General features: G+C 36.2%; 1 protein-coding gene across 2 annotated transcripts in view; it reads right to left on the reverse strand.

Moving 5' to 3' along the window:
• Positions 1–23,564, reverse strand: part of BAZ1A (bromodomain adjacent to zinc finger domain 1A) — a 92,130-nt gene that overhangs the window by 18,230 nt on the left and 50,336 nt on the right. The window contains exons 6-17 of one of the 2 annotated variants that reach the window (XM_059373072.1): positions 22,449–22,583; positions 21,570–21,669; positions 20,434–20,600; positions 18,051–18,146; positions 17,248–17,386; positions 15,794–15,940; positions 10,817–10,912; positions 10,465–10,689; positions 8,938–9,103; positions 8,566–8,679; positions 5,230–5,354; positions 1,094–1,690 (exon numbers count right to left, since the gene is read on the reverse strand). In XM_059373072.1, coding sequence (XP_059229055.1) covers positions 1,094–1,690; positions 5,230–5,354; positions 8,566–8,679; positions 8,938–9,103; positions 10,465–10,689; positions 10,817–10,912; positions 15,794–15,940; positions 17,248–17,386; positions 18,051–18,146; positions 20,434–20,600; positions 21,570–21,669; positions 22,449–22,583 — 2,107 coding nt within the window. The remainder of the gene's footprint in view (positions 1–1,093; positions 1,691–5,229; positions 5,355–8,565; positions 8,680–8,937; positions 9,104–10,464; positions 10,690–10,816; positions 10,913–15,793; positions 15,941–17,247; positions 17,387–18,050; positions 18,147–20,433; positions 20,601–21,569; positions 21,670–22,448; positions 22,584–23,564) is intronic. The other variant, XM_059373071.1, reaches the window with a different exon arrangement.

Below are 23,564 nucleotides of genomic sequence, written 5' to 3' on the forward strand. Positions count from 1 at the left end.
AAAGGTATGAAGTACTGACATGTGCTGCAACTTGGATGCACCTTGAAAACATTATGCTAAGTGAAAGTCACAAAAGACCATGTACTATATGATCACATTCATACAGAATGTTCAGACAAGGAAATTTACAGAGACAAAACAAATTTGGGGTTTCTTTTTGAGGTGATAAAAATGTTCTACAGTTGTTTGATGGCTGCACATCTGTATATAATGAAAACCACTGAACTGTACACTCCAAATGTGTGAATTGTATGGTGTATGAACTTAACTCAATAACGCTGTTAAAGAATTGTGATCTATACTTTTTTTTTTAATTTTTTTAAATTTTTTATAAACATATATTTTTATCCCCAAGGGTACAGGTCTGTGAATCGCTAGGTTTACACACTTCACAGCACTCACCAAAGCACATACCCTCCCCAATGTCCATAACCCCACCCCATCTCCCAACCCCCCTCCCCCCAGCAACCCTCAGTTTGTTTTGTGAGATTAAGAGTCACTTATGGTTTGTCTCCCTCCCAAGAGAACTAAAGTAGTCATGACAATATGTCCCTAAATTTAAGAGTTCTTTACCTAGAGAATCTCGTTTATAATGAAATAATGAAAACTTATACCCGAAAATGCCTTACTGCTTTCTCGTATCTGTTATTAATGAACCGGCCATCATATAGGAGCTGCTGCTGCCTGATCTGCCCTTGCAGCCAATCTCCAAAGAAGTGATCACTAAAGGAACCTGTCCCTAAACCCTTAGCGAAAACCCTCAGTGACCGCACTCTCACTATCCTATCAAATGCCTAAAATAAGGTTATCCTTAGTGCCTTGGTTATTGGGTCTACTGATCAGAGAATGAGATCAGGAAGAGTATGGATCTTTGTGCACTGCCTTTCCTCATAATCCAAATGGAACCCAGTGAAATAAATCTAGAGAACCTTGTTCCTCTAACTGGTAAATGTTCTCTAACTTGAAAACTGAGAGCACGGTCCAAGCGAAAGAGGAGGTGTTTTAAATATAGCTCCAAGACTTTGACAGATGTTTAAACCTGAACCGGAGATTATGGGGAGAAAGAAAGAAACAGTTTTCAATGAAAATTTACCTGAAAAATGAAATTTCTCTTCAGAAAAATGGGCTAGCTGGGCACATATTCTGCTCTTCTCTTGCAACAAAGTTTCTTTTAAGGCACTTTCTCTATGTCCTCTAGAATTAAGAGCTTCAATGAGCTGGTCTAGTTGTTCACAAGAACTGTAAAAGCACCACCGATTTGGCTTATGCACTGGTTTTGGCAGCTGCATAGAATCATCACATGGACCCTGGTCAATGTTGGAGGTAGATTCAGACATCAAAGACTCTCCAGTTTTAGTGGATACCTGAGGATCTTGAGACTGTACACTATTCTGAAATGATGAAGGTCTAGGCAACAGCATGTCTTCAGTGAGACCGGAATAATCCTCTTCAATAAATAATCCAGGAATAGAAGGGAAAATCCAATATCGCCTATACATGCGGTCTCGGCCCAAGGGAAAGATATTGGTACATGCTATGGCACTTTGGATTTTTTCCAAGAGCTCTTTCTCTTTCCGTTGATGTTCCTGTTTTAAAGCTTCTTCCTCATCAGCAGTAAGAGGCTCTCTTGTTACACAGCTGACTTCTTCTTGTCTTATAAATTCTTTAAATCCATTTTGTCGCCTTTTCCCTATGGTTTAAACATTTGACCATCACCCATCATATTTTAAATTTTCATCAGAAAAATATCCAAAAATATCCCAAGTTACTAAGTATTATGGACCAAACTGAATGCCCCCAAAAATTCATAGGTTGAAATCCTAAACCCCAGTGTGACATATTGGGAGACAGGGCCCTTGAGGAGATTTTAAGGTCAAGTGAGTTCAAAGAGTGGGACCCTAATTCAGGACTCGTGTTCTTTTAAGAAGAGAAAGAGACCAGAATGCTCATTCTGTTTACTTGTGGGCACAGAAGAGAGGTTGTGTGAGGACACAGTGAGAAAGGGTTATAGCGAGCCGGAAGACACCTCACCAGAAATCAACCCTGCTGGTACCTTGATCTTTCACTTCCAGCCTCCAGAACTGTGAAAAAATACATTTCTGTTGTTTAAGCCACCTAGTCGGCGTTTGTTTTGTTTTGTTTTTTGTTTTTTTTTATTATGGCAGCCTGAACAGACTAATATGCTATGCTGATAAGAAACTGGTACAATAAATATGAGGGACACACTTTAAACTGCAATCTCTATACCAGAGAGTGAGGCAACACTGCAACATACGTTTGGTCCTTTCTCTAAGGCAGGAGTATGCAAACTAACTATTATAACGGGCTAGCTAGTAAATATTTTTAGGCTTTGTGGGCCATATGGTTTCTGTCACAGCTGCTCAATTGCGCCACTGTAGGCATGAAAGAGCCATAGACCATATGTAAATGAACAACCGTGGCTGGGTTCAATTAAAACTATGGTCACTGAAATCCAAATTTCATATCATTTTCATATTATAAAATATCATTCTTTTCCCCCAACTATTTAAAAATTTAAAAATGTCAAAACCAGTTTAGTTAGATTATATAAAAACTGGCAGGGCAGATTTGGCCAATCGGCTAGTTTACTAACCACTGATTTAAAGTAACAGAACCCCTAATGCTTAGTTGGGTACCTAGCAATTCAAAAGTAGGGCATTTCCCAAAAGGAAATGTCTCCCCGGGAGGTATAGCTATGAGAAACTTCTGATCAGAGATGGAAGTAGAGCGTTATATGTAACCTCTGGGATAAATCATTTTGGAACAGGAGGATGGCAGCAAAACCGTAAGGATGGCAGTATGAACAAGGCAGGAAGAGCCTGGATTCCTGGAGGCCTACCTGGCCTTGTGTGGCGTGTTGAAGTAAACTTCTCCTGTTTCAATCACTGTCAGATTGCATAGATGGTCAGGGAATCATTTCTTCTATCTCTTTTGTTTGAAAGGGTCTGTATAAGATTAGAACTATCTGCTGCTTTAAAATTTGGGAAAATTAGGGTACCTGGATGTCTCAGTCCATTAGCTGTCTTAGACTCAGGTCATGATAGCAGCGTCCTGGGATCAAGTCCTGCATCGGGTTCCCTGCTCTGCAGGGAAGCCTGCTTCTCCCTCTGCCTCTCTCTCTGGCTCTCATGAATAAATAAATAAGTAAATAAAATCTTGAAAATTTGGGAAAATTCACCTATAAAGTTGTCTAGGACTAAAGTTTCTGCTATAGGAAGATTTATTTTATTCAGAGAGAGAATGGTTGGGGGGCAGATCAGGGGATGGGCAGAGGGAGAGAGGGAGAAAGCAGGCTCCACGGCCAATGTGCAGAGGAGCCCAACGCAGGGCTAAATCTCATGACGTGAGCCAAAACCAAGAGTTGGAAACTTAGCAGACAGAGCCACCCAGGCGCCCCTCTAGAAAGGCTTTTTTTTAAAAAAAAGATTTTTATTTATTTATTTATTTGACAGGAAGAGATCACAAGTAGGCAGAGAGGCAGACAGAGAGAGAGAGGGAAGCAGCCCCCCAACCCACCCACTCGCTGAGCAGAGAGCCCTATGTGGGACTCGATACCAGGACCCTGGGATCATGACCCAAGCTGAAGGCAGAAGCGTTAACCCATTGAGCCACCCAGGCACCCCTCTAGAAAGATTTTTTAACACTGATTCAAGATTTAATGATTTAGGACCATACACATTATACATTTTCTCATGAATCCATTTTTATAATGTGTATTTTCTAGGATTTTGTTTATTTTTTGCCTCCACTTTCAAAGTAAGGATAAAACTTATATATGCTATATATATATAAAACTATATATGCTATCCCCTTATCTTTAAATTTCTACTTAATCTGTAGTTACATTGCTTCCCTTTTGAGTCTTCACCTTATGTGAACACCCCTCCCAAATCAGTTTCAAGAAAGATTTGTCTAGTTTGTATTTTTTCCAAAGAACAAATTTTTGGCTTTGCTATTCTATTATTTCCTATTAATTTCTACTTGTACCTTTTGTTTCCTTTCATCTGGAGGGATTATTCTGTTTTCTACCTCTAACTTCTTAAATGAATGACTAGCTCAATTTGCCTTTCTTCTTTCCCAATATGTAATAAAACTAGAAATTTTCCTCTAAGCAGAGGGAGTATCCAACAAGTGTTAGTGAACAATACTGATTAGTTTTTTTTAGTATAGATTAGTATTAAATATTTTCTAGTTTCCATTTATGGTTTCTACTTTGACCTATTATTTAGCAGTGTGTCTTAAAATGAATCAAATGAGGCCTTTTGGTTTGGATTTCTAAATCAATTGCATTATAATCAGAAAATGTAGCCTCAATGATATAAATTTTTTGTCTACTTATAATAACTACTTAGCAAATAACGTAGAAAAAAGATATGAAATTATAGGCACAGAATAAAGTTAAAAATCTTCAATAGTTGTCAAATGAAGATGGTTAAAGATCCTCAGAAGTAATTTGTATCAACAACTTTTAAAAAATATATTCCCTTTGATCGAGCAATTCATGCAATTATTCTAAGGTAGCTGATTTTCATTCTCAGCCATATGGTACCAATTATAAGCATTCCTGACCTTTGTATTTCTAGCAGCTAAATGGCACCTAATGCATGCTGAGTATGCTGTAGAATAAAAATTTCTATTTGGCCTAGTATAAAATAGTAAATACAAAAACTCCACAAAATTTGCTAACCAAAAGTTGAAGTTATTTTTTATTTTAATTTTTTTTTAAAGATTATTTATTTATTTATTTGACAGAGAGAGAGATCACAAAGTAGGCAGAGAGGCAGGCAGAGAGAGAGAGAGGAGGAAGCAGGCTCCCTGCTGAGCAGAGAGCCTGATGCGGGACTCGATCCCAGGACCCCGAGATCATGACCTGAGCCAAAGGCAGCGGCTTAACCCACTGAGCCACCCAGGCGCCCCCAAAAGTTGAAGTTATGAGAAACTGACCTATTAAAACAATATGAATATTGTCGCTCCTCCCTCAAGTATAAATGACATGAAAATAAAGACTGAATGTAACTTCTAAAACCATTTAAGAAAACGGTCACCATTTAAAAAACTTACCACAGCTATGAGGCGGGCATTTAAAAAGCAAATACACCTTGGAATTACAAATGAAGTAATCTCATACATATTTCAGGATAGCTAAATTATAAAGTTCCTTATAAATTAAAAACAAGCAAGCAAGCCCCCAAGAAACTTCTCTATTACCTCTTCTGCCTCTTTTATGTGATCCTGGGTCATCTTCATCTTCAGTGACTGTGTCTTGATCAAGTTCCTTTTGCTCTATTTCTTTGCTCTCAGTGCTAGTATCAAAATCTTCCCTTTCTTCCTCTCTTAAGGAAAAAAACAAAGATTATTTTCATTAATGAACATATAATTCTATTCATGAGATATTTATTGCCTGCCTATGAAGTGCTAGCCATTATGTTTAGGAAGTAGTGGACAAAATGACATAGAGTTTATATTCTCAGAGAGATAACAGATAATAACACAATTAAAAAATTAAAACATGTAATAAGTATTAAAAATGAGAAATTCAAGTTGCTATGAAAGCTTCTCAAGGATCAAGAAAAAAGTGACATTTAAACTTTGAGACTAGAGAGACTAGAGAGGGGTAAGGTGGCAGGTAAGAAGAAATCTGCTAGAAGAGGGGGTAAGCAGAGGGGGTAACATGCAAAGGCTCTGAACTGAAGAGAAAAGGAAGGAGCTTATCATTTTGAGAAAAATATAAAACAAAAAGAAGTAATCCAAGATATGGATGAGAAAAAGGTAGGGTTAGATCATACATACAAAAGGCTTTGTAGGGCATTACTTAAAAAGCAATGGGGATAAAAAGTAGAAGAGTTTAGAAAAGGGAAATGATAGGATTGGAAAGCACTTTGGTTGCTATGTGGAAGATGATCTGGGAGAGAAAGTAGATGGGGGGAGACAAGACGCCACTGTAACAACAGCCCAGGTAGCTTGGCTGGGAGGTGATGGTTTGCTGAGTAGAAAATAGACAAATAGTAGAGAAGAGTAGGCTGAATGAACACATCAGATGTTTCATCTAATCCACTACACTGTCCAAATTAAAACTAAAACTGTATGCACCTTGAAATAAGCTCCACCACTTATGTTCTTTATCCAGAGGTTTGCAAACTCTAATATGTTTAGGAGCCAGAGAGATAATATAAATGAGTGAGGCTAGATGAGGATTTAAAAAAAAAAAAAAAGAAAGAAATGGTAGAATCTATAATATGCTTATTTTCCTTTTTTTCCAAAATGAAAAGATTACAAGGAAAAAATCTTTAACTACAGGAGGTAATGAAGAGTAACCAAACTTATTGTAGTAATTATTTCACAACATATGCATATATCACATCATTATGTTATATACCCAAAATGATTAGTACAATGTTAGAAGTCAATTATATTTAAATAGAACCTGAAAAGGTTTATAAAATACAAAAAGAATATTGAGTTGTAACTCACATATCCTAAAATCACCATTTTAAAGTGTACAAATTCAGTGGTTTTTAGTATATTCACAAGGTTGTGCAGTCATTACCCCTATCTAATTCCAGAACAGTTTCATTATCCCAAAGAAAACCTCTGTAGTAGCCATTAGTAGTCACTTTCCATTTCCTCTTCCCTACTTCCTTGGAAACCACTCATTTACTTTTTGCTGTAGATTTGCCCATTCTGGACTTTTTATATAAATGGAATCATACAACACATGGCCTTTTGTAACTAACTTCTTTTAATCAGCATAATGTTTTCAAAGTTTATCCACACTGTAGCATATATGAGAATTCTATTTCTTTTTATTGCTGAACAACATTGGGCTGTATGGGTATAGCACCAAAGAAATACAACGTTTTATTTATCCATTCATCAACTGTTGGACATTTGGGTTATTACTTCTTTGGCTATTAAGAATAATGATGCTGTGAACTTTTGTATATACATTTATGCGTGAACATTTGCTCTTAATTCTCTTCAGTATACACCTAGGAGTGAAACTGTTGGGTCATACGGTAGCAAATGGTTCAACTGTCTGAGACACTGCCAAATTTATCCAAAGCAGCTGCACCATTTTATATCTCTACCCGCAGTGCAAGAGAGTTCCAATTTCTCCACATTCTCACCAGTACTTCTTATAGTCTCTCTCTTTTTTTTTTTTAAAGATTTTATTTATTTATTTGTCAGAGAGAGAGAGGGAGAGAGAGCGAGTACAGGCGGACAGAATGGTAGGCAGAGGGAGAAGCAGGCTCCCTGCTGAGCAAGGAGCCCGATGCGGGACTCGATCCCAGGACGCTGGGATCATGACCTGAGCATGACCTGAGCCGAAGGCAGCTGCTTAACCAACTGAGCCACCCAGGCGTCCCTTTCTTATAGTCTCTTAACTGGATTACAGCCATCCTAGGGAATGTGAAGTAGTAACTCATTGTGATTTCAATGTGCATTTCCCTAATGACTAGTGATGCTGAATGTCTTTTCAATGCTTCTTGTATATCTATTTTCTTTGGAGAGATGCCTATTAAAATCCTTTACCCATTTTTTAATTGGGTTGTTCTTTTATTGTTGACTTATAGGAATTGTTATATATACTGGATATTAAACCGTTATTAGATACATGATTTGCAAATATTTTTTCCCATTCACTGTGTTGTCTTTTTACTTTCTTGACAGTGTTCGTTGAAGCACAAAAGTTTTTAATTTTGAAGAAACCCAATTATCTATTTTTTTTTTCTTTGACTGCTTGTGCTTTAGGTATCAGATGAACTTTTCCAAAGTATCCAAATTCCATTTCTTAAAGTACTGTTGATGGGCATATAAAATACAGCTGTTACAAGTTTTTGACCTATGACTCTAAGACCAATAGGCATTTTTATGTGCATGTTTAACTAAGAGTCAATATACGAATTTCAGAATACTGAGATTTTAAAACCTTCCTTTGCAGATTTCATAAAAAAATTATTTTTGCAAAATTTGAACAGAGTTTGCCCTCTACAATATGCAAAAATTCCCACTTGTCTTCATAGCCAATTTTTGTCCCAAATATTTTCAAATGCCAAGAGTACTTAAGTCACTAAATTACTTAAGGTGCTTCTACCTTCTCCCTGTACCATCTACTAAAACCTCCAATTTCAACCCTGTTCCTCAATAAAGTCAGAGGAACTTTGGGAAATACACTGTACAACTGTGATGGTGGTGGTAGTTGTGGTGGAGTGAGGGAGTTGCCACTATTAATGCTAGAAATGTACTACTGGTTAAAAATAGCCTATTGAAGGCTTTCTGGGCAATTATCATTTACAACATTAATTTTATGAGAAAATCAATTCTAGATTCCCTGAAAGTATTTTTTAACATAACACATGTATACTTGAGAACTGTATATATATATATGCAAATTTCATAGGTCCACTGGTATAATTATTATGTACCTATAAACAAAAAACTAGAAAACTTGTTTTTAGAACTTCTGAAAAGCATTTTAGAGGTTAAGGTGCTGATTTTTATTCTTTATGTAAAGCCCAGTGAGCACTGTAATTCAAACCATACCCAACAGATGTATCTGCAGCTGAGTTTCTCAGCTCATCTTCCTTCAGTTTCTCTTGTTTCTCTTTCATTTTTTGTTCTTGTTCCTTCAGTTTTTCTTCCTTCCTTTTACGAATTCTGAAAGTTAACATAAAATATTATAGTCTATTTGATGGGAGATAAACTTTTAACTTTCAGCATATTGTTTTAATCATAAAATTATAGAAGTGCTCTAAATGTTATCACAAATTACCGTGTAGTAATTCATTTATAACAGTTAAGCCACCGAACATCAGTGTGAGCCAGTATCGCATTACAGTTCAACGTGAAATATCATTTTAGATGCAAAGAAATAAACAGCCTTCATTAGCACAACTAACTATAATTATCTTTTACCTAGCAGCTGCTTCTTCCCTCTCTTTCCGATGTTGTTCTGCTTTTAACTCCCGGAACTCCTGCTTTGCCTGTCGTAATATATCAACATAATCTTCAATGAAATCCCTAGTAGAAACTAGGGTCAGTAGTTTCCCACAGAGAGCATGAAGTATCTTCATTTTTTCTCCTGTCAAAAGTGGGTAAATAACTTCTGTATCATCAATGGCAAAAAGGAATTGTTTGAGAAATCTTAATTTGTGGCTCAATGTGAAAAAGCTTAATAAAGAATAGAAAAAAGTCTCTGGACCAAACATGCCAATGGCATGTTTTCAGAAAAAGCACCTCTGAATCCAAATTAACAGATACATGACATACAAGGTATTTCAAATACAAATAATTACCATATAGACCAATTAAACAGACATAAAAAACTTTCTAATGACAAAGAATTTTTTTCAAGTTTTAATATTTAGGCTCACATAGGAAGTTCAAATTAAAAACTAAATTATTACCATGTGAATTATAAAAGGGCGACAGGCAAATCGGTACTCTGAAAATACTGCACAAAAACACTACTACAAAGTATAATAACTATGTGAATGTTAGGAATGAAGGCACTCTACTTTTATTATATTTATTATATATTTATTATATGTTCTCTTAAATAAGTATATTAAATTAAACTCTATGTATTTGTGCATTGTAATTTTTTATCCAAAAAAGGAAGTGAAAAGTAACTTCATCTTAATTTTATATACCCTTTTTCATACCTCAAACACTGTTCAAGCAAATGTTAGAATTTAGCAGCTACAGCTTAAATTTCTGATATACTGACAAATAAAAGTTCTGGCTAATTCTTACTTATCCTTCTAAATTTAGTAGATTAACCACAAATTTTTTTTTTTTTTTTTTTAAAGAATTTATTTATTTATTTGACAGAGACAGATCACAAGTAGGCAGAGAGGCAGGCAGAGAGAGAGGAGGAAGCAGGCTCCCTGCTGAGCAGAGAGCCCGATGCGGGACTCGATCCCAGGACCCTGGGATCATGACCTGAGCCGAAGGCAGTGGCCCAACCCACTGAGCCACCCAGGCGCCCAACCACAAATTTTTAAAGTAACAGAAAACCTACATGAAAAAGAAAAGAACATCAGAAACAGCTGATATGAATATCAAGAGTAGTTTCCACCGGGGTCACTCTTTGTATTCCAACAATTTTTTTTTTTGAAAGATTTTATTTATTTATTTGATAGAGCACAGTTAGGCAGAGAGGCAGGCAGAGGGGTACGGGAAAGCAGGCTTCCTGCTAAGGAGGGAGCCCGATGCAGGGCTCAATCCAGGACCCTGAGATCATGACCTGAGCCAAAGGCAGAGGCTTAACTCACTGAGCCACCCAGGCGCCCCTTCCAACAATTTTTTTTAAGGATGGTTCTCCTTCTCTTTTAAAACGGCTATCTGAAATTTCTCAGCAGGACCTAGTTTTCTGGGCTAAAGAGAAAGAGGAGGGGAGGAAGTGGGCAGATTATACCGATTCCAACTTGCAAAGCTTACCTGGTGTCAAATCATACACTGAAGTGCTTGCCAGTTTCTTCACGAGACTGGGGTTGCTCAAACGCAGCTCCATACAGGCGTCGTCTGTAGCATCAAATCCTCCTCGCTTCTGATATCTGTACTTTGCATTTGCTGACGTTACATCAGCACCTGAAGCTAAGATGTGCAGTCTGAGGATTTCAGAGAGAGTGCAGCTATCAAGATCCAAGCTTTTCAAACTGCAGCCTATAGTTGTTAAAAGACGAAGTTGTCATTTAGAATATCAGCAATAAACCCTCAGCAATGTAAAATGTACCTTTATAAAATTAAAAATAAAAAGCCAAACAACAAAAAAAATAAAACCCACACATACCCTGGTGCAACTGCGGCCACGCAGCTGCCAGAGATGCAACTGCAGACAGTGCAGATTTTGTGGGGTCTGCATCTTCATCCAAAGCCTCTGTTAAATCTTTAAGGAAATAAATACTTTATTCTAGTGAAAATCAAAACTGGAATCTTTGGGAATAATGCCTTTCTAAAATGATGAAAGAAACAGCAAAAAGCTTAACATGCGGAACCTCAAAAGAACCAACGCTAGGTACAACAAGCATCATTCACATGCTGCCTAGTGTCCACCTTCAACTAGAAATCCCGAGACACGTACTGCACACTCTTATTTCCTTAGTTAACACAGAAGACAATTCCAAGTTACCAAGTTACAAGAAGCACGTATAAATTCCCCCCAAAATGGTACAGTGCACTTTTAAAAACAAATCTCTTTGCTCAATATAACTTTAGAAAAGTCTACTTTGAAAATCAGAATCTCTTTGAAGATCCCCAATCTTATATAAATTTTTTAAGATCGAATCATAACGTATGGGTTATAATCACAAAACCAGCACAGAAAAAGAACTAAAACAACTTTAAGGTAGAACTTCTGTCTCTTAACCACTGATTTATCCTCTTCATTTAAGGTTCCTGTTTCTACTTTGAAAACTCTCCAATCTAAGACACAACAGGAAGAGTTCCCTGCATTTTCTAAGTAAACTGCTTTAATTCTGAAAGTCATGCCTGGCTTACAAACATGACTACAGAGTAAATCTACTGACACAAATTGTATAAAGCATTAGCATAAGCAATTATTCCTAATTATAATACATAGATGATAAAAAAAGATTAAAGTGTCAACCATGAAAAAACTTTAAGCTTACGAGAAAACCTGTTGTTATATCACAGAATGGTGGGGATAACTTCAGACTGAGTCGGATAATACATATTCTAGGCTCAGCACTGCCAGTCCCCTAGTTTCTAGATGTGCAGCCTTCAGACAAATCACTTAATTGGCTTCCTTCTTCTTAAAGGGGTGAGTCTCGATCAGCAGTTTTTAAATTCTTCCAACTACGTCTTAGGCATCCAAACAAAAGAGATAAAAGTTCCCTTGTTCAGTGGGATATGGAGATGATAACCCTGACCAGACATCTTTCCAAATCTCCTGCAGGGGCCCCCAGGAATCCCTGTACAACTCACAGTACTCCATGGATTAGAGCTGGAAAATCGCTGGGCAAAACTCCATCTGTGGTTCCTTAGCCTCCTACTATGTTCCCCTTCCGAAAGTTCACAAGCTGACAAAATGAACCTCAGAGAACAGAACTACTGTCCTTTACTAAAAGGAAAAAAGCAGCTCTGGGATCATGTCTGATTACAATCATTGACAATTTCATGGCAGTTAAAGCATAAACACTACTACACAGGAGAAGTTATCTGACTGAACATTGCATATGTGCAGAAGTTTTTCCTCCCAGGCCATGAATCCAGTCCAAATGACAGACATTCTCTTCCTTCTTACCAGGGAAATACTAGAGCTAAAACTTCTTCAATTTTCACTTTACATGGAAAGCCGAAGAAAATTAATAGGCACTCTAAAATTAGCAATAGTCTTAGTTACAGAACTGTAAAAGTGGACTGGCCCTCTTCCTTTGCAGCAATCACCACATTCAACCTATTTTATCTGTAGTAACTTTTAACTTCCTAGGACAAAGTTATAAAGGCCTTAGGAAATGGACAACCAACAAAATGACAGTTTACTTTTAATTGTTTAATTGTAAACTAGCATGTTAAAATATGTGTTTTTTTACAAAAAATTTTATTTATTTATTTGTCAGAGGAGGGGAAGGGAGGGAAAGAGAGCATGAGCAGTAGCATTAGGCAGAGGCAAAGGGAGAAGCAGGCTCCCCACTGAGCAGGGAGCCTGATGTGGAGCTTGATCCCAGGATCCTGGGATCATGACCTGAGCCGAAGGCAGACACTTAACCAACTGAGCCACCCAGGTGCCTCAAAATATGTATTATTTAACTCAATTATCTACCAAATAGGACTCTCAAGAAAGTGTATTGTTACTCTAGGATTTGCTTAGAGACAGTCACTTGGGTACATCATACCAAGAGAATACAGTTGCCCTTGAACAGCATGTGGGACCATGTATAAGTAGATCTTTTAAAAAAGACTTTTTAGGTACTTATTTATTTAAGAGAAAGAGAGAGAAATTTAGAGAGCAAGCAGGGGGAGGGGCAGAGGGAGAGGGAGAAAGAATCTCAAGGGAGACTCCATGCTCAGCGCGAGCATGATGGGGGTCTTGATCTCATGACCCTAAGATCATGACCTGAGCTGAAACCAAGAGTTGGAGGCTTAACTGACTGAGCCACACAGGTGTCCCTATAAGTAGGTTCTCTCTCTCTCTCTTTTTTTTTTTACAATATAGTACTGTAAATGTGTATTCTCTATAACATCTTCTTTTCTCTAACATACTTTATTGTAAGAATATAGCCTATAATACATAAAAACATACAAAATATGTGCTATTTAACTGTTTATATTATCAGTAAGGCTGCCAGTCAACAGTAGGCTGCTAACAGTTATTTTGGGGGAGTCAAAAGTTATACTTGGATTTTGGGCTGGGGGTAGGGAGGGTTGGTATTTCTTTTTTTTCTTTCTTTTTTTCTTTTTAAAGATTTTATTTATTTATTTGACAGACAGATCACAAGTAGGCAGAGAGGCAGGCAGAGAGAGAGGGAGAAGCAGGCTCCCTGCTGAGCAGAGAGCCCGATGCGGGGCTCCATCCCAGGACCCCAGGACCATGACCGGAGCCGAAGGCAGAGGCTTTAACCCATTGAGCCACCCAGGTGCCCCGGAACTAAAATTTTTAATGTAAGATGTAAAAAATTTTTGGTCAAAATTTCCAAGATTTGATATAAAAAAAGATGGATAATTTTATAGGCAATGCTAGGGAAACAAATATCCCAGTTTTCAAAATCTTTGCCATATTATGAGGCAATATAGCATAGCCAGTATGAGGCTCCCAAGTAGGCTGCCTGAATCTGTATCCCATCACTTTCTTATTAGCCATATGTCTATGGGCAAGTTAATTAAACTTCTTAAGTCCTAAGTTTTTTTTAAGTAATGGCAGAAAATAATTATTAACAACCTACTGATGTATTATACCTATCTATACCATAAGGATGGTATGACCATTAAATGAAATAAAGTATATATAGTGTCTTATGTCACTTTCTTTCAGAAAGAACTGTGGGGAAGCTTTTTTGTAATGGAGATAGGAGAACATAGGTAAAATAACCTGGGGGAATAGCCTAGGGTCCTTACTATAACTGAAATAACTATGTAAATTGTAGTCGACAGGACAGGGAAGTAAAGATTGGAAAAACTCCAAAGCATTTTTTCCCCTAATACTTAAATAAATAACTTCAAAAGGAGCATTAAAACCTTTATTTAATGACCAATACTCATTTAAAGGTAGATCTTGCATTAGCATGTATAGATTAGTCCTCTATAGGATTAGAGCTATAAAAATTACAGATCAAACCAATCATGAAAGGAAAATACAATGGCAATACAAACACCAATAGTTGCATATATTTTCTTTAAACTAGCTGATTTTTCCAATATAATTTCCTTGTCACCCCATTTTTTGTCATCTGTACAAAACTACAAAATTCACCCGCTTCAAATCCTGTATTAAATACAAATTTAAGGTCAGAAATTATGTTAAGGTCAGAATTTGATCACCCTGTAATGTTATTGGTCATTAAGACAATCTAATGGCTATTTGCCACATTTTCCGTCTTAGATAATTCATCTTTAGTGCTGGTACTTGTTATCTTAGAAAATATTTAGACTTTTATAAATTGTTTTCTCTTCTATCTTCCCTTTAGTAGAGTCTCATTTTATGGACTAAGTCATCTGATGACAAATGGGACAACACTATTAAAATGACCTTGATAAGGGACCTACTATGGTGCTTAGCACTCAAGCTAGAGAATATATTTAGTTTGAACTCAGGCTGTAAAATAAAAAGAAAACCAACATGAGATGCGTAGTTATTATAATCCTGTTGCTTTAGGGCCCAGGCATAAAAAAATAAGCTCACATTATCTGAGGTCAACAATACTATCTGAATGCAAGAATGTCCCATCTTTTTGTATTGAGAATGCTAACAAAATGTCTCCCAAAAGTTATTTCTTATTGTGAATTTTTATGCAATACATTGAAGTATTGTTTAATAAGGCTTCTAATAAGGCTTCTTCCATTTATCTCTCATGTGACAAGGTTCACGGAGAGTATAATTCAGGAAGCCAAATCGATCTCTTTTTATACATGCTTAACAATTCCTCTGATTAAGGTAAGTCCTAAACAAAATAGAGAACACACTCTATTTTAAAAATAAAAAGGGTTTCTTCAAGAATTAATCCTATGTTAATATGTACCACATACTGACTTTAGATATTTAAGTGCATAGAATTTAAGTAGCAAAATTTCTAGGTCAAACTGTTGGTAAAATAAAAAAATTAAATTTTACTTAACTCTGATCTACAAACTATCACATCTGAAATGAAATCAGCAGAGTATTTTAAATTTAAGTACTGGTAACAATTATTAAAGTATTTCCTTAGGTGGGGGCAAAAAAAAAAAAAAAAAAAAAAAGAATCAGTGCCATTTAGCAGAATCTCTTGGAACTAGATACTGGTCAGTGACATCTATAATGCTCCTAAATCACAAGTGAAATCTAAAAGAATAAAAAGGAAGATAGATTGTGGGTGAGGGTAGATATTTTAAGGTCATCGGATGCATTAAACAAAGTTTTTATAACAGGATGCATTAAAACAAAGTTTTTATAAAACAACTGATAATGTATTGTTCATATATGATTCCAGAACTGGGAGACTTGAACAGTTATATTTTATAACTGTAAAAGCGAGGTTAATTTTAAGTTAACCTTCAAAGATCAGTTCCAAAGCTACAAAGCTACTATCAATCAGCAATAATACTGAATTCTGACCTTTGGTGTCAGCATCCGTTATTTGCTCTTTGGCTACTTCCTCTTCTTCTTCAGCTATCGCCTGGAAGATGGCAGTCAGGAAGAAAAAAAGCAATTCACATAGTGGGCCTTCACTGTCATTTCCTACAAGAGCTTCCTCTAACACTTCTGTGAATAAAATGTTTAAAATGAATTTAAAGTTCTGTTCATGTACTGAAAAAACAACTCCATTGGAATAATAAACATTTTAATCAAACAGCCTATGTAATTATTTTAAGTGTCCATTTATCAAAGTAGAATATTATCCAAGGTCAAATCAAAAAACAATTTATAATGATTACAATAAAATACAATAAAATCATAAGCCAAAATCACTACATTCAGGAAAGTCAAATTAGCCTCAGCAGATCAATACCATATTTCATTTTAAGTTTAAATTTCAGGTACAAATTAAGGCACATATTAAAAATTATCATTTTATTCTAATTTGAATAACAACTCAAAGATTTGTTATTGTTGCCCCACTGTTCTCAAGAGCTATGTGAGACATTACTGTTAACAAAGTAGTGCAGAGGAGAGGTAATCATTAGTATCAGGAATAATCTTAATATTGTATCCAAGTCATAAATGTTATCTAATTTATCTTACCTAAATGAGCATTGTTTAGACCTTCTTGATCTGCAAGGCACAATGATTCATGCCTCACCAAGTTCATAGAGAAACTGAGAGAATGTGAAATGAAAGCCCTCCTGAAGAATACACTTTTATTAAAATAACAGTAGCATCATAATTGTGTCTTTGAGGGTCTTTATTTTGATTTTAAGAAAGTTATTTTGCTACTTAACAATTAAAAATCCAAAATGAGACCCAAAGCCCTTCTCAATTAATGTAGTTCTTACATTGTTTGTAAGTACAATGTTTGTACAAAGTACAAGTACAGAGTCAATATAGAATGACAAATTAAGGGAGGCAGTAACTTGTCTCTAAATACAGCTGATGTCAATTCCTTCCTTCCCTGCACTTATGCAAACCATGACAACGTCAAGAAGGATTCCTTCACTATTCACTATTCCTTCACTCCCTTAAATCCCAGCAGGCCTGACCAATGGAATATGACAGAAATAAGGCTTGCCAGTTCCAACCCTAGCCTTAAAGAAGGCTGGCAGTTTCTGTCCTCTTCCTTCTTGGAGCCCTTAGCTGCCACATTACAAGTAAAGGCTACCCTGATGGAGTGGGATGTTCATGGACGAGCACTGAGGCACCAGGCCTATGTGGGAGGAAGCCATCTTGAACATGCAGTCAGGTAAGCCTTCAGATGACTCCAGACCCAGCCCACTTCCTGTTACCACATGAGAGATTCCAAGAAACGGGTGGACAGAGAGGTCCAGTGACTCTACAGAACTCTGAGATATATTAATTTTTTATTTTAAACCACTAATATTAGGGTGAACTATTAACACAGCAATAGCACTTGCCTAAGGTTACTCCCTCAGGAAACTCATCTTGAAGATCAAAAAGTTCCCCAAAAGCATTAAGAAACTCCAGAACCATCAGAGCATCACCAAAGATTTCAGGAGGTAGTCTAGTCTTCACTGGAGTTGGTTCTGGAAGTTCCTGAAAGATTAAACAATTTATGTAACTGTTTGAGTTATATAGTGGAGAAAACTGTAAAAGGTAGATATATACTCTTTGCTGAGTAAGATTTCAGGTAGACTAGTGGTTCATAACCCTGGATGTTTATCACAATCACCTTTGGAACTTTAAAAATTATAGATGTCTTGGCCTTATTCCAGCTTTAGTAATTACAGTCATTAGTGACTTTTTAAAAATCAAGCTAAGAACAACTTTGAGCTGATGTGTACTTCTGACTACATTTTCTAGTTAAGAGAGACTTTTAACCTAGATTCTGAGATCAAGGCATTATTAGCTACATCAATATTATCCTCAATTCAGGATCTTCTTAGGATATGGAATAGAAGTAATCCACCATCTACTGAACGTGGAATTGGTTCCTTACAAACTGAGATGCATGATAATACTGGATTATTAACAACTATACAAATGACAAATTATGTCTGCAGAATGAGAATCATTTTTGAAGTCTGTTATAAAACACTAACAGTGCTGCTTTGGGACTCTACCTATAGCATCTGCTTAATTGACTATTTCCTCTCAGTTCAATATGATCCCGCTGTTAAAAAGAAAGAAAAATTTAATTAGCAAAGCCACATAAGGCATGTAGAACATAGGTGTGAAATGTCACATAATATACTTATACCTTAAGATCATCACATTCCATATCTTCTCTAGGTTTACTCCACTGTTTTAAGTATTCCATATATTTTCGCTTTTCTTCCCGTAATTTTTCTCTTTCCTAAAACAAAAGGTTAATAAAATTTTTTATAAGAATTTTGTAAGGCAGCATCAGCATCACCTGGGAACTTATAAGAACTACAAATATTTGGGCCCTAACCCGGACCTACTGAACAAGGAACTTGGTTTGAGACCCAGGAGTTGATGTTTTAGTAAGTCCTTCCAGTGATTTTGATGCATGCTCAAGTTTTAGAACTACTGATTTAGAACTACTGATACAATGCCTGTCTAACACAACTGCTAAAAAGATGGAAAGGTCTCATACATAGTAGCCCGTGGATAAATACTAGTGCAATCTGACACTGCCTACAGGGGCTCTTCCATTTCAAATCAATTAAATCCTGACAAAGTAATGTAACAAATTATTAGAGTACCTAAAATAAAACCTCCTCCCATATTTCTAGTATAGTTGTTATTTTCAAGATTCATTTAAGTCTAGCAGCCTAAGGATAGAGGGACCAGGAAGTAAAAGCAGTATTATCAGAACACAGTTGGTAGGTTTCTTTTTCTTTCCATCCAAGACCACTTCTCTTGCTCTCTTGGTCTTTTGATAAATACACTTATTTCTTGGTTCTTGTATTTGACACTGGAAGATAAATAATGACCCTAAAAAGTCTCCAATAATGCAGAGTGTAAAGGAAATATTTTAAATTGATTACAATTTATAATTACTTTCCAATAAATATTTAACATATGTTAATATTATTCTCTTCCTTTGAAATTTAGGACCCCTGGAGGTAACAGATGGGCACTTATCAAATTTTCAACATAAAAAGATAGTTACAGAACTAATTCTGCTATAGTAAGTCTTCCCCTCCCTGCCCCAAATAATTCTTGTAGCATGTAATAAGATGGGTATTCTTATTCACTGTTAAGAGTGAAAATAAGCACATTTAGCAAACACATACCTATGTACATTTTAAAAAATGTTCTTAGCCTTTGACCTATTATTCTACTTCCTAAAAATTTATCCAGGTATATCATCTAAAAACATTAAAAACTTTTATTCATAAATTTGAACAGGGTATCATCATTTATGAGCAAAAAATTATAAAGTACTTTACTTGTATCTATTTGATTAACTATTATGCAGTCACTAAAAATCCCACCTTACTTAGTTTACTTAATAACATGAAGGGATTGCATGGAGCACTGGGTGTGATGCATAAACAATGAATCTCGGAACACTGAAAAAATAAAATAAAGTTAAAAAAAAGAGGAAAAAATAACACGAAGGGATATTTCAATAATGTTAAAACAAAAAAAATTACAAAATTATAAATCCTGCATTTCTTTTTTTAAGGCCCAGAATTAAGATTAAATATAAACTGAAGTGCTAAAAAAATGCTATATTTAAGGGCACCTGGGTGGTGCATCTGGTTAATCATCTGACTCAGTTGGGGCTCAGGTCATGATCACAGGGTTCTGGGAACAAGGCCTGTGTTGGGTTCCACACTCAGCAGGGAGTCTGCTTGAGATTCTCTCTCTCTCTCTGCTCCTCCTGTTAGTGCTCTCTCTCCTTTTCAAATAAATAAATAAAATCTTTAAAAAATTGCTATCTCTAAATGTTAACACATGTAGGTTACAAGTAGTTTTCTTGTCCTCTACATTTTCTGGAGTGTATATGTATTAGAGACCTCCAGCCCCAGTCCAATGGCCTATTTGAAATAGTTCAAGAAACTACAGGCAATTTAAACGAGCACAGGGTGTAACAGGATCAGCTAGGGCTGCTTGCGAATATCTGGGAAAACCAAGGACACTTCCTGACTCTGGAGGAAGCTACCTACAGAATTCTCTAAGAAATATCTACCACTAAAGACTGTAATAAAAGATATGCTGAAAAACCCATTTTTACAGATACTTTTTCCTTCAAGGAGAATAAGAACACTAATAATTCTTATTATTTGTAGATTTTATTGTATTTTTTCAATTACAGATTTTACAAGTTTTATGCATATCATCTTCCCTAAATAGAAGTCTAAATAATGAAGAAAATCAACTTCAGAATCGTTTTTAAGAGGCTTTGGGGTATAAAGACAGGTATGTGTACACACACACACACACACACACACACACACACGTTGAACCTTAAATTATTAAATTTTTTTTAATTATTAAATTTTCCAAAGCAAAAGAGAGATAAAGCAATAACTGTTTATCAGCAGTCTATGCACGACTAGAAATATGAATCAAAGTGTAAAAGCATTTGAAAATTAACCATGAATTTAAGTATGTAAAACCCAATACTTATTATATAGAGAGCATAGCTAATATACTTGAATGAATACCTTTTCTCTTTCTATTTTAAGTCTCTCTTTTTCCTCTTTTTTCTTCAGTCTCTCCTCTTCAACAATTTTCTTTAATTCTTCCTTCTTCTTCTCTTTATCTTCCTTTTCTTTTTTCTTTGCTTCTAGGGCATCTGCTTTTTCTCTTTTTAATTTAGCCTTTTCAAAAGCTGTGGAGAAGGTCAAAGTTAGAACTATTCACAGACAGAAAACATTTTTTAAAGTAACAAAATAATCCCTAAAATAATTTATGGTTAAATGTGATCAGTAGAGACTCACGAGGGTTGTAAATTGCTGGAGGGAGCCAGCAGGTGATTAAAATGGGAAAGCAAGTTGGCTGGGTTTAAGACAAACTACTGCACTGGAACAAATCTGTACCTGCCTTTCAAAGCCCTGTTACTACTCCAAGTGTGGTCCTAAGATCAGGAGCAAAATATCCCCCTGTTAGAAATGCAGACTCTCGGGACGCCTGGGTGGCTCAGTTGGTTAAGCAGCTGCCTTCGGCTCAGGTCATGATCCCAGCGTCCTGGGATGGAGTCCCACGTCGGGCTCCTTGCTCTGCAGGGAGCCTGCTTCTCCCTCTGCCTCTGCCTGCCATTCTGTCTGCCTGTGCTTGCTCTCTCCCCTTCCCTCTGATAAATAAAATAAAATCTTTAAAAAAATAAAAAAAGAAAAGAAATGCAGACTCTCTTCTCCCACCCAGACCTACTAACTTAGAATCTTCATTAAGATTCCCAAATGATTCATATGTATAGTCAATTGTGGAATGCAATGTTTTATAAAGCTGCGTGAATCAAGCAAATGGCCCCAAAGAGTGTGTAAGCCATAGAAACTCTAACATGTGCGTAATCTAGCATTAGGTTGGTTTAACAGTAGATACCTTGAGATACTGTTTTAAGAGATGAACACAGGTCTCATTTATCATAAAAATCTACAAATACCTGAGGGGGATTTTTATCATAAAAAACTACAGATACTGTAGATAAAAATCTACAGATATCTGATACAGATACAGATACTGAGGCTTAAAAAAAAAAACCCAAATAAAAGAAATATGCCATATCAGAAACACCCCCCACCAAGCACAGAGAAATATTCTTTCCTATACAAACAGTTTTTGGAGAGAATGTTAAACTCACCCAGTGACTTCATTTCTTCTTGTTTCAAAAGTTTGTCTCTTTCTTTAGTAGCTTTGTTCCTATAACCTGCAATAGTCTGTTTATTAGCAACGCTGTCCTCCTAAAAAAACAAACCAAGAAACTAAAGTTGTAGACCACCAAAACTTTTACAAATTAATGGTCTGGCCTTGTTCTAACAGTAATAAAAATTTTAAACTCTCATCAAGTTAAACTCTCATCTTACTATAATAATATTTTATTCTAAGCATAACTGAACTTTTAATAACTTTATTCAGTAACAGAGAGAATTTGAGTTAGTTCTATAGCTCTACAAATTAGTACAAAAATGTCCCAAGAAAAACAACCAGTGATTTACAAGAAAAGCCTTAAAAATATGCATTAGAAAATAATTTTTTTCCATGGTACCTTATAAACAAAATGGTGTAAATATCAAATGTGAAAGAGGCGTATGTCTATAGTCAATGTCAGAAGATTTCTTTTTACTGTACTTCTTGGGAGAATAATGGTCTGTAACCTACTTAGTATGATTTTTTATTATCTTTTATCTTTTATATGCTCTTCATGTTTCAGTCCCATAATTTATCTCTGTATTTCTGCTGCTTTACATTTCAGTAACTGCTTATATGCTTGCTTCCACTTTGGTATAAAATCCCCTTGGCATTAAAGTTATGTCTAATTCACACTTGAAACTGCTACAAGTCTCATTGCTAAGTAGTTATCAACATATAGTACATACATTGTATACAAAGGAATGTGCCCCTTATTAAGGCTATGTGCAGGAGGGGAGCCAAAGTGAGCCAAAGGGAGCCAATGACCATTCTTGATTTTAAACAGTTTTATTAAGAGCTACAATGTAGTTTTCATTCATTCTCTACTTACCTGACTAATAGATACTCGTTTGGGAGGTCTCCCTCTTCTTCTGTTAGTAGGACTAAATATAAATGTGGGTGGATCATCAGGGAAGAAGTAAGAAAAATCTTGTTCTGCTATTTTATATGTTGCAAGAGATGACGCCTTCATTAAAAAAAAAAAAAGACACAGGGTACAGTAATAACACCATTAGGAAACCATATATAGATTTAAAATGTCTAAAATTTCGTATGACTGCTATTAAAGACTAGGTCAAAAACATTAGAATTTCATGTGTTAATACATAGTAATACACTTTTAAAATTTTTCTCTCCCGTATGTTTTTTTTAAAAGATTTTAGGTATTTATTTATCAGAGAGAGAGAGACAGAGAGAGAGAGAGAGAGCAAGCAGGGGTGTGGCAGGCAGAGGGAGAAGGAGATGCAGGCTCTCCGAGGAGCAGGGATCCCCCCGCCCCCAATGCGGGATTGGATTCCAGGACTGTGGGATTGTGACCTGAGTCAAAGGCAGCCATCTAACTAACGGATCCACCCAGATGTCCCTGTTTTTGTTTTTTTTTCCAGTTTTAGGGGTAGAATTTACTGATCTATTAGTTGCAGATAACACCAAGTACTCCTTACCTCAAATGCCCTCCCATCATTCCATCTCCCAATTACCCCAACCAACTCTCCCTCCCCTCTCCTCCAGCAACCCTTAGTCTGTTTCCAAGAGTAAGAGTCTCTTATGATTTGCCTCCCTGTTCTCATCTTATTTTACTTTTCCTTCTCTTCCCCTATGTTCACCTGTTTGTTTCTTAAATTCCACATATGAGTGAAATCATGTATTTGTCTTTCCCTGACTGACTTACTTCGCTTAGCATAATACCCTCTAGTTTCATCCACATTGTTGCAGATGGCAAGATTTCATTCTTTCTGATGGCCGGGTAATATTTCAGAGTGAGTGAGTGAGTGAGTGAGTGAGTGAGTATGCGTATGCACACAAAAACTGTTTACCCAGTAATATTTCAGTGTGTGTGTGTGTGTGTGTGTGTGTGTGTGTATGCGTATGCACACAAAACCTGTTTACCCAGTAATATTTCAGTGTGTGTGTGTGTGTGTGTGTGTGTATGCGTATGCACACAAAAACT

Source organism: Mustela nigripes, chromosome 13 (assembly GCF_022355385.1).
Source record: "Mustela nigripes isolate SB6536 chromosome 13, MUSNIG.SB6536, whole genome shotgun sequence".
NCBI lineage: Eukaryota > Metazoa > Chordata > Mammalia > Carnivora > Mustelidae > Mustela > Mustela nigripes.